The 12,436-nt window shown below is 42.5% G+C and overlaps 1 protein-coding gene across 1 annotated transcript; it reads right to left on the reverse strand.

Annotated features, from left to right (window-relative positions):
* Positions 1-5,946: 5,946 nt before the first annotated feature.
* Positions 5,947-6,894, reverse strand: LOC137561964 (olfactory receptor 5P50-like). The gene has a single exon (XM_068273309.1). The coding sequence runs from the start codon at positions 6,892-6,894 to the stop codon at positions 5,947-5,949; it is 948 nt and encodes a 315-aa protein (XP_068129410.1).
* Between the last annotated feature and the right edge of the window lie 5,542 nt (positions 6,895-12,436).

The raw sequence follows: 12,436 nt of genomic DNA on the forward strand, positions 1-12,436 counted from the left end.
AGGGATGACAGACAGTAATATTGCATAATCAAGCTGGAAACACTAGGGAGGGGGGCTTTGCCAGAGTCTTATGCTGGATACACACCATGCGTTTCCGCGTTCGATGCGTCCGTCGATACGCATCGATTCGATTATTTCCGACATGTCCGATTCAAGCTTCGATGGATCGTTAGGTCGATTTGCCATACTTTACATGGCAATCGACCTAAAAATCATCGAAATGCGTTCGGAAATGCTCGGAAATAATTGAATCGACGCGTATCGATGGACGCATTCGAATCGGAAGCGCATGGTGTGTATCCAGCATTACAATCTAAAGGGTAGGGGTAGAGACAATGGGCTCTATTTACAAAACTTTTCATAAATTACTTATTTATCACCTAATTGATAAAAAATAACCTTTCAGAACATTTACAAGCAAAATAATCATTCAAAGAAAAGTATTCCTGATTAACTTCATTTCACTATTACTTTTCCTCACTTTAATTATATATATTTTTTCATCTTTGAGAGCTTAACACAAATAAGGTGAAAACAGAGGAAAACCGGTATAAAGCTATAATGAATCATGTCCAATATTTGCATTGGTTGAGAGGGTGCCCAGCAGCAATGTTTGGGTCAACAATGTATAAGTTAACCCTGTAAAAAAAAAACTTTGGGGGAGGGTCCGTCCGTGAAATGTGCTGATATATATATATATATATATATATATATATATAGCCATATATATATATATATATATATATGGCTGCAGCGAGACGGCGTAACATTCCATTTCTAACATTGGCCGCTGCGCTGCGGCCACTTCGCACATTGGTCGGCCAGAACCCGAAGTGGCTGGCCGGAACTAGAAGTGGCCACACTTCGGGTTCTGGCCGTAACATATATATATATATATATATATATATATATATATACATATATATATATATATATATACATACATGCATATATATATGTGCATATATATATATATATATGTATATATTTATATATATATATATATATATATATATATATATATATATATATATATGTTACGGCCAGAACCCGAAGTGTGGCCACTTCTAGTTCTGGCCAGCCACTTCGGGTTCTGGCCGGCCAATGTGCGAAGTGGCCGCAGCGCAGCGGCCAATGTTAGAAATGGAATGTTACGCCGTCTCGCTGCAGCCAAATTGATGACAAGTTGCTTAATTTAATGAAATATAGCCGGCGGCAATGTAATAGATGAAGCCGCCGGCTTTCGCACTGCCTCTCTCCTCCCCCCCGCCTCTCTCCTCTCCCCCCCCCCTCTCTCTCCTCTCCCCACCTCCCATACAATAAGTAGCAGCCGGCGGGGACACGCGTGACCCGAGAGTCATTCGTTGCGGCAGGGGAATCCTGCCGTTCCTGCATAGCGGGTGCTGGCAAAAGCAATGTCTGCAGCCTCCCCGCTCTGCTGCGACGAACGACTCTCCGGCTGCATGTCCCCGGCTGCTACTTATTGTATGGAAGGCGGGGAGAGGAGAGAGAGGGGGGGGGGGGAGAGGAGAGAGGCAGTGTGAAAGCCGGCGGCTTCATCTATTACATTGCCGCCGGCTATATTTCATTAAATTATGCAAGTTGTCATCAATTTGGCTGCAGCGAGACGGCGTAACATTCCATTTCTAACATTGGCCGCTGCGCTGCGGCCACTTCGCACATTGGCCGGCCAGAACCCGAAGTGGCCGGCCAGAACTAGAAGTGGCCACACTACGGGTTCGGGCCATAACATATATACTGTATATATATATTTCATCGAATTAATCTGTCCCACTACAGACAAAGGAAATTTTCTCCATGAGTCAAATTATCATAAACTAAAAAGCATATAAATTGCAAAGCGGACATTCACAACTATACAAAAATATTTAAATTAGACGACAACCTCCGAACAAATATATCCTCATAAATAACAAGAGGTGGTTGTTCTCGTGGAATTAAAGCTGACTTCTGCCAATTTATATGTAGCCCAGAAAATGACCCAAATTCCTCAATAATCACCATAGTGGTCAAAAGAGATTCAGAAACACTGTCTAAAGATAGAATTAGATCTTCTGCATACAATCCAACGGTTTCAGTAATTGTACCCCAGGTTATCCTGTAAACAATGGGGGCAGATCTAAGCTGAATAGCCAAGATCTCAATGGCAATAGCAAAAGGATCCAGGAATAGCAGGCATCCTAGTCTAGTGCCCGACGCTACTTGAAACACATGTAAGGTGATTAAATTTTACTGAGCAGTCCAGGGTAGAGAATCTAAATCAACACAAGGAAGTTTTCTCCAAACCCAAATTTCCGGAGAACATTGAATAAATAGAGCGCTCCAAAGAGTCAAAGGCCTTAATCATGTCTAAGGACTCCAAGGCCCAGGATTGTTCAGCTTCTGCAGCCAACTAAATCATAGTTTGGACTTTAAAGGGAATCTGAAGTGAAAATAAACATGATATAATGAATTGTATGTTTAGTACAGCTAAGAAATAAAACATTAGCAGCACAGATATTGTTTCAGTACAGGAAGAGTTAAGAAACTTCAGTTGTTGTCCATGCAAAAGAGCTTCTCTGAGCTCCACAACACAAAAAGTTGTGGACAGAACTGTCTTTTGAAGCTCTTATCTCAAATGCCCCTCATTGTTTCTTGTTTGTTTATGATTTTCCTGCAGAGAAAAGTTGAAAAGGTCATTAGCTCTGCTCTGTAAAATATTTTAAAATGCTGAGTGTAACGTGGAAACTGCATATATTAGAGAATGCTGCTTTGATATAAAAAAAATGTTATATAACTGAAAATAAATATATGAGACTCTTTTATTTGCTACTGATGTTCTATTAACCACTTAAGCCCGAAGGGTTGAAATTTTTTTACATCCGAGCAACTTTCACCCCCCATTCATTTGCCAATAACTTTATCACTACTCATCACAATTAATTGATCTATATCTTGTTTTTTCCGCCACCAATTAGGCTTTCTGTGGGTGGTATATTTTGCTAAGAGCCACTTTACTGTAAATGCATTTTAACAGGAAGAATAAGAAAAAAATGGAAAAAATTCATTATTTCTCAGTTTTCAGCCATTATAGTTTTAAAATAATACATGCCTCCATAATTAAAACTCACGTATTGTATTTGCCCATATGCCCCGGGTATTTCACCATTAAAATTATGTCCCTATCACAATGTATGGCGACAATATTTTATTTGGAAATAAAGGTGCATTTTTTCCGTTTTGCGTCCATCACTGTTTAGAAGCCCATAATTTATTAAATCATATTGATATACTCCTTTGACATGCATATTTAAAAAGTTCAGACCCTTAGGTAACTATTTATGTTTTTTTTTTTTTATTATTATTGTAATTTTTTTTTTTTTTTTACTTTAAACTTGTATGTGGGTATTTTTTGGTGTGGGAGGTAAACAGGGTTTTTTTTTTAATATATTTATATGTTTATTTGTAAAAAAAATTCTTTTTAGGTGCAATTTGCTATTTGGTCACAAGATGGCCAGAATCAAAAAGTCCTGGGAGCGATCGATCTCGCTCCCAGGCAGAAGAAAGGAGCCCAGAGCTCAGAAAAGCTGCAGCGTCTGAAGAGACACTGTCGGCTTTTCTCCGGGGGGGTCCGATCAGCGAAAGGGATTTATAATCCCTTTCACTGATCGGTGGGCTAACGGGCAGCAGCGGGGGCGCGCACGGGGGGGCCCGCGGGAGCGCGCGCGACCCGCGGGAGTGCGCGCAGCCCAACTGGACGAGAAATCTCGTCCAGTTGGGCTTAAGTGGTTAATTATCCGTACTACACATGATTTTTTTTTCCGCTTTAGTGTCACTTTAAAGAAGTTCATTTCCCATGCAAGTATATAGACAGTATATAACCCAATTCACTCTATTGACCGGGATCTTGGTAAGAATTTTGTAATGTTTAAAAGGGACATTGGTCTGTATGATGTGTACTCTAGTGAGTTCCTTTCCTGGTTTGCGAACAACCTCAATACAGGCTTCATAAAGACTCTGTGGAAGTAAACTGGCAACAAAGGCATGATTATATTTCAAGTAGAGGTTTTAAATGAACTCCCGGGCCCCGGCAAACATTTATAAACTTCTTTGGGAAGGTCATCAGGACCAGATGATTAAAGGGGAACTGAAGTAAGAGGTATACGGAGGCTGCCATATTTATTTCCTTTTAATCAATGCCAGTTGCCTGGCAGCCCTGCTGGTCTATTTCTCTGCAGTAGTATCTGAATCACACCAGAGACAAGCATGCAGCTAGTCTTGTCAGATCTGATTTTAAAGTCTGAAACACCTGATCTGCTGCATGCTTGTTCAGGGGCTATGGCGAATAGTATTAGAGGCAGAGGATCAGCAGGGTTGCCAGGCAACTGGTATTGCGTAAAAGGAAATAAACATGGCAGCCTCCATATACCTCTCTCTTCAGTTCCTCTTTAAGCAATGACACATTCCACAACTACCTCCACAATTTAAAAAAAATCAGAATAATTTATTTTGCCAACTACAAAGGGGTTGTACCCAGAATTCATTTTGGCTCATACTGGATCTTGAAGGGGGGGGGGGGGGGGATAAGGTCTAATAGCCAAGAGCTGAGGCTGCCATACTACGGCACCACCAGTTGCACTTTGCATCATCTGTTATTCCTAAGGAGACATTGAGGAGGAAAGACAACCTCTTTAAGGTGACAATGTCTTCTAAAGAAATAATGCCGTCCAACATTAATTTTTCTGACTCTGAGGGTTGTGGGCTTTGCACACCATTTTTGTATGTATTTTGTACGCAGCTGTGCAGTGGGCATTCCTAGCCCATTATGGGATCCCTCTACCACTTCCACTTTTCCTCCTTTCCACATACCCCTTGCAACATTCCAGCACTAAGCTCCTATCACAGGAGAGGTGCAGCACCCGGAAGGGGTGGAGCTTGACTCGCTCATATGTCGGATGCCGTCCTCTCACAGGTTCAGTGGAACGCAGCATGACTAAGTATCTGTGAGACACAAAACCACCATCTCAGACAGTGCGCACCTCCGCTCCAGCAGCTGCACTAGATGGCTGCACTATAGGGGAAGACTGGCGATCTTGCTACACAATTTGTATTCTAATTGATTTGTGTACTGAATAAACCATAGATTTTTGGATCGAAGGCATGCGTGTCTTTTTTGCTTTTCATATGGATGAATAATAAACCTGACCATGCAGGTGTCTATACCATTATTTACATCTCAAAAGACAGGGGAAGGGTCTGAGATCCTTTTGTGTTAAATTTCAAAAAGGAGGTTCAGAGAACCAATTCTGGGGAGATCAAACAATAGTCTATCTTTGAAAGGCTATTATTATGGGCCACCTGGTTTGGCAAGTAGGATGTCTTTGCCGCCAAACATCTATCCAACCAAGCAATGACAGAAGAGCCACTGAGCAGTCTGCCTGCAAATGAGTCACAAACTCACAAACTAAATAAAAATCCAATTTCAAATCTTCACATATACTGAATTATTTATCTTGGCATATATAAAAATATAGCGACCTTCAGGATCCTTCTTGCAAGTAGACTTCCATCTAATGGAAGGCTACTTGAAAGAAGTTTTCCTGACTAAGATTGAGACTCTAGAATATGAGGTATGAGTTGAATGACCTATGCATTGTACCTATAATTTCTGGAGATGAGTAAACTTATTAGGGATTAAATGTGTCTCCTAGAGACATAGTGTATGAATATTTTAACAGGGAAATCAATGAAAAAATTTGCAATCTATTGAATGTTGTGCCAGGCCACTTACATTCCAATATAGAATTCTAATCACAATGTTTACACTCGTGATATGATAACAGAGCGATTTTGTTTCATTTTTCTCTCTATGTTTAATAAACAAATATTCAGAAATGGAATCTGACTCACTGGAATTAATACAAATGGTTTATGTGCTGTTTATTTTCATATACTTGTTTTGGACATTTTTACGTTATTAAGTAATTTATGAACAGCCCTCTGGATCTCCGGGTTCCTCAAGCTGTAGATGATGGGATTCATCATTGGAGCCACCACAATGTACAACAAAGACTTGTATTTATTGATGTTGACTTCACTGTAATCTGTTGGCATCAGGTAAACAGTGATCAAGGTCCCATAAGAAGTGCAGACAATGGCCAGGTGGGAGCTACATGTGGAGAAGGCCTTCTTCTGTCCATTAGCAGAAGATATCTTCAGGATGGTAATAAAAATGTAAATGTAGGTCATAACGATGAAAGCAAATGGTAAAGATACCATAAATATGGAAGATATAAAATCCAGTATCATAGAAGTGAGTTTGTTTGAGGTAGATAGTTCTATTAATGGTCCAAGATCGCATAAAAAATGGTCAATGTAATTAAGACCACAGAAGTTGAGTTGGCACATCAGAGTTAATTCAGCTGACACTAACAAGATACTTAAGAACCATGATCCAATAACTAATTGAAAGGAAATGTGAGGATTCATTAGGGAAGCATAACGCAAAGGTTTACAAATAGCCAGATATCGATCATAGGACATCACAGCAATGAGTAAACATTGCACCGATCCAAAAGTGGCAAAACAGTACAGCTGAGTAATACACCCAAAAACAGACAGTGTTCCTTCCTGTACTAATATAATGTTTAACATCATAGGCAGTACGGTAGTGGTCATCAGGATATCTGTTGCAGCCAAGTGCTTGAGAAAGATGAACATCGGGATTTTAAGATGATCAACAACACTCACCACAGTGATAATGAGAATGTTGCCACCGAGTATCACAATGTAGGATAAAAGAAACACAATAAAAAACAAAGGTTTGAATTTGTTTAGTCCTCGAAACCCAAGTAAATAAATCTGTAAAACCTTAGTCTGATTAGCCTCACACATTTTGAACCTAGAAGAATAGCAAAGAGGTAGTAACGATCCTAATCTACTAATTACGATTATGCAAACTTTCACGTGCATTTTCACAATTACAGCCATATGTATTTAAGATTTGGACATTCAATTGAGTTTGTGTAATCCATTTATAATTTTCGATTATTCCCACTATTCTCCTTTACACACGTAGCAATTTTAGTGACAAAAGTGTTGGCACACATTTATGTGAAAATTATGCAAAATTGCAAAATTACAGTTCCTGCTTACAAATGAAATAAATTGTGATTTTTCAGGAAGATTTGCATTAGAATTTTGCATCACAATTGCAAATTACAATGCAAATTTACGATTATGTGAAATTTGTGCTTATCGCTACAAAGAACAGACGGAGCCTAAACACGGAAGCAAGACTGTGCATGAAAAGGTCCCGGAGCGCCTGGAATCCCACGTGAGCGTGTCCGGCGGAGGTGCGCACTTCGGTGGTGCAGCGTGCAGCGAGCCTGCCCATAGCCAGTGAGACGGGGAGAGCCCATTATAAAAAAAATAATTAAATCTTAAAATGTGAGTGCAATATGATTTTATAAGCTATACATGTGAGATGGTTTTACACTATGTTGAGTATTTTTATTGGGTACGTGATGTATTGTGCTGAATGAGGATTATATGGTGACGACATCAGGAAGCTGCCAGGGAGGTGGGGGACGACCCAATAACGGTCCCAAGGTTGCATCTGACCCGTCAATGGGTCTCAGTGGACGGTGAGTCCTATTCTAAGGGTGTGGTGGAGGCTATTCTGTGTGTGAAATAAGATGACAGCAATATGAAGATTGAAGGAATAACTTATGCAGAGCAGCATATGCGGCTTTGATACATAGACTGTTGCATCCAAGTGGACTTTGATTGTGTTTTTGATATCTGTGTGGCGCTACCTCTGGATGTGCACGTTAGTAAAGGATCTTAGAAATTACGTCTGACAACTCGAAATTAAGTGTGCTCTTAAAATCAGAATGTATATAAAGTAACTAGAGATGTCGCGAACCTCCGATTTTCGGAGGCTACATGTCTGGCTACATGTCTGTAAGCAGTGGCTGCATGGTGTAATGGTGAATGGCTCTGCCTCTGACACAGGAGACCAGAGTTCAAATCTCGTCTCTGTCTGTTCAGTAAGCCAGCACCTATTCAGTAGACCTTAGGCAAGTCTTCCTAACACTGCTATCTTGTCTAATTTTTCTCTTGACAACTGTTGAACACAAAATACAAGGCCATGTCTGGCTACATATCTGTGCTACTGTGTGCCTAGTGGCTGCAGCTCTGGTGCTTTGAGTCTGCCAGGAGAAAAGTGTGATATAAATATTATTTGTCTTGTCTAATTTTTCTCTTGCATTAAGCATAAATGGCACATGCTAGGCTACTTTCAGCTACTTTCAGCTACTAGTGTTGGTGGTACAATGGATATGCTAGTTGCCTACCATACACTGAGGCAGGGCCGTTTCTACCCCCGTGCGGGGCGTGCCGCCGCCCGGGGCACTGTTAGGAGGGGGGCGCTATAATGGAGGGGGGAGCCGGAGCCGCGGGGAGGACAGCCCGACCTCTCCCTCCCTCTCCCGGGCGCCCTCCGTGTTCCCCCCTCAGATGCAGAGCGAGCAGCCGGGAAGCGCTGATTGCAACTCACCTGCCTGGCTCCAAGCGCTGCTCTCTCGCCGCTGGTCTGTCTCCTCTCTCTGCATACTGCGGATACACGCGGCTTCCTGTTTAGCCGGAAGCCGCGTGTATCAGCATGTATGCAGAGAGAAGAGACAGACCAGCGGCGAGAGAGCAGCGCTTGGAGCCAGGCAGGTGAGTTGCAAACAGCGCTTCCCGGCTGCTTGCTCTGCACCTGAGGGGGGAGCACGGAGGGCGCCCGGGAGAGGGAGGGAGAGGTCGGGCTGTCCTCCCCGCTGCTCCGGCTCCCCCCTCCACTATAGGGGACAGCTAGCTATCTAACCTATCCTGGGGGCACCTACCTAATCTAACCTACGCTGGGGGCACCTACCTAATCTAACCTACGCTGGGGGCACCTACCTAATCTAACCTACGCTGGGGGGCACCTACCTAATCTAACCTACACTGGGGGGCACCTACCTAATCTAACCTACACTGGGGGCCACCTACCTAATCTAACCTACACTGGGGGGCACCTACCTAATCTAACCTACACTGGGGGGCAGCTACCTATCTAACCTTCACTGGGGGGCAGCTACCTATCTAACCTTCACTGGGGGGCAGCTACCTATCTAACCTACACTGGGGGGCAGCTACCTATCTAACCTACACTGGGGGGCAGCTACCTATCTAACCTATACTGGGGGCACTTATTTAACCTGTATTGGGGGCACCTACCTAGCTAGCCTATACAGGTGGCCACTATACTAACTACCTATATTGCAGGCACCTACCTAAATAACCTGTACTGGGGCACCTACCTATCTAACGTATACCGGGGGCGCCTGCCTGTCTAACCTATACTGGGGGCAACTATACTGGCTACCTATACTGGAGGCACCTACCTGGCTAACCTATAGCGGGGGCAACTATACTGGCTCACCTATGCCTGGCTACCTATACTGGGGTACCTATTCTTGGCTACCTATACTGGGGGGGACCTATACTAAGTGCAACTAGACTTGGCTAACCTATACTGCGGGCACCCATACCTTGCTCGCGGGGGGGGGGGGGGGGGGCGCAATTTTTACACCCTCGCCCTGGGTGCATTTTAGCCTAGAAACTGCACTGCACTGAGGCCTGGGTTCAAATCCCCATCATGGTATATAAGCTGGTTTTTGAAATACTGGAATTCCCTGGCAGATGAGAACCTCCTCCCTCCGGTAGGAGGGAGGAGGGAGGAACCCACAAACAGGCTAATTAAAATCTCCCTAGCAGAGTGTGTAGCAGCTGTCTCATAACTAATTAGTGTAGGCAGACAACTGAGTCAAATGGTATAAAGGACCTAGCTTGGAGGAGGGAGGGGGTGGGCCTCCAGCATTGAGAGCAGTGTGAATGGCAATAATGTGTCTGCTGGCTGTAATATAAAGAGTCAAAGTTTTGCTCAATAGAGCTTTATGGGGCGAATCGAACTTCCGGAAAAGTTCGCGTTTGGTAGGTGAATGCGAACCCCCGAAGTTCGCCTGGAACCGTTCGCCGGCGAACAGTTCGCGACATCTCTAAAAGTAACACTCTTAGATTTACAACATTCTTTTGACCTATATGCTCCTAATTAATGCATACTTACCTGAGCCTGCATAATTCCATCCTCCTCAAGCATGGAGTTTTGATGCAGGAGTACATAGCAGTCCTTTCCACTAATCAACTTGTAGCTCACAGTGGCTGAAGCAGAGGAGCCTTTGCAGCAGTGAGATGAAAGTAATACATAAGGTAGTAAATATGCATACTGCTGATTTTTTATTTTTATATAATGTACAGGGTGGGCCATTTATATGGATCCACCTTAATAAATGGGAATGGTTGGTGATATGGTGATATTAACTTCCTGTTTGTGGCACATTAGTATATGTGAGGGGGGAAACGTTTCAAGATGGGCGGTGACCATGGTGGCCATTTTGAAGTCGGATGTTTTGAATCCAACTTTTGTTTTTTCAATAAGAAGAGGGTCATGTGACACATCAAACTTATTGGGAACTTCACAAGAAAAACAATGGTGTGCTTGGTTTTAACATAACTTTCATGAGTTACTTACAAGTGTCTCTTTGTTTACAGCCATTGACATGTTGCCAAAGTTAAAATGTGAGGAGCGGATAGAAATTGTGTTGATGTCTGGTGAATGCAGTAACCGGGTCATTGCAGCAGATTTCAATGCAAGAAACCCTACGAGACCACCCATCTTCCATGCTACAGTTAGCAAACTGTTTACTAAGTTTCGTGAAACTGGTTCAGCGTTGGATTTGCCAAAATGGGGCACATGAAATCTGTCACTAATGAAGAAACATCAGTGGCTGTCCTAGCTTCATCCAGCAAGAGCCCACAGCATAGCACTCGCCGCATGTCACTGGAGAGTGGCATTAGTTAAACATCCCTAGGGCGGATATAAGCTACTCACAAATGGCACCCTTGCAAACTCCAGCTAATGCAGCATCTCAGCAAGGATGACCCAGATCGGTGCACTGAATTTGCAGAATGGGCAAAACAAAAACTGGAACAGGACCCTCAGTTTACACAGAAGATTTTGTTCAGTGATGAGGCAAACTATTATGTGAATGGTGAAGTTAACAAACAAAACCCCCGCTATTGGTCTGACACTAACCCACTTTGGCTAGATCCCTCCAAGACAGTTGGAACAAAAAAAATGATGGTATGGTGTGGTATAAGGGGTACAAAGATAGTGGGCCATTCTTCATCAATGGAAACATCAAAGCCACTGGATATGCAACATTGTTACATGATGATGGGTTTCCCTCTTTATGCACTGAAGCTGGCTTGTTCCCTGAGTTTTTCCAGCAATATGGTGCACCACCACATTATGGGTGTCAGGTCTGAGCATTCCTAGATGAACAGTTTCCTGGAAAGTGGATTGATCATCGTGGGCCAGTTGAATGGCCCCCAAGGTCTTCCGATCTGACCCCCTTAGACTTTTATCTTTGGGGTCATCTGAAGGCAATTGTCTATGCTGTAAAGATACGAGATGTGCAGCACCTGAAACTACGGATACTGGAAGCCTGTGCTAGCATTTCTCCTGCGGTGTTGCTATCAGTGTGTGAAGAGAGGGAGAAGATGGTTGCATTGACAATCCAACACAATGGGCAGCACACTGAACACATTTTATAAGTGGTCAGAAACTTGTAAATCACTCATGAAAGTATAAAGTTATGTTAAAACCAAGCACACCACACCATTGTTTTTCTTGTGAAATTCCCAATAAGTTTGATGTGTCACATGACCCTCTTCCTATTGAAAAAACAAAAGTTGGATTCAAAACGGCCGATCTCAAAATGGCCACCAGCCATCTTGAAAAGTGTCCCTCCTCACATATACTAATGTGCCACAAAACAGGAAGTTAATATCACCAACCATTCTTATTTTAATAAGATGTATCCATATAATTGTCCCACCCTGTGTATTGTGTGGAATAAATTAAATTACCCTAAAAAGTTTTTGAAAACCTTCCATACTGCCTTGGCAATGGAGTACATGATTATTCTAATACATTACACTATAGAAATATTTTTTTCTTTATTTTTCAGTAATCATTATTATTGTCTAATACTGGTGGTGCCACCAATCAACCCCACACAGTTTAAAGCCCAATTCTTCAACAGACTATCACACCACTTGATACATACATCTATTTTGCTTGAGAAGGGTACACACTTGACTGTTATGGATGCATTGTTTCACACCCAAATTGCAGTTTAAATTTTGCCTCCGTTGTAAGCCAATGAGCTCGTTCACATTTATTGCATTTTTTTCACAAACTGGAAAAAGTTCATACAACCTGCAGCATATTTTCCCACCCCAAGCACATTTTCCCAATACAATGATTACCGTATATACTCGG

The sequence above is a fragment of the Hyperolius riggenbachi genome, chromosome 3 (assembly GCF_040937935.1).
Source record: "Hyperolius riggenbachi isolate aHypRig1 chromosome 3, aHypRig1.pri, whole genome shotgun sequence".
Lineage (NCBI taxonomy): Eukaryota > Metazoa > Chordata > Amphibia > Anura > Hyperoliidae > Hyperolius > Hyperolius riggenbachi.

Coding starts and splice junctions, on each gene's coding strand:
- LOC137561964 (XM_068273309.1), bottom strand. CDS start 6,894: ATGTGTGAGGCTAATCAGACTAAGGTTTTACAGATTTATTTACTTGGG.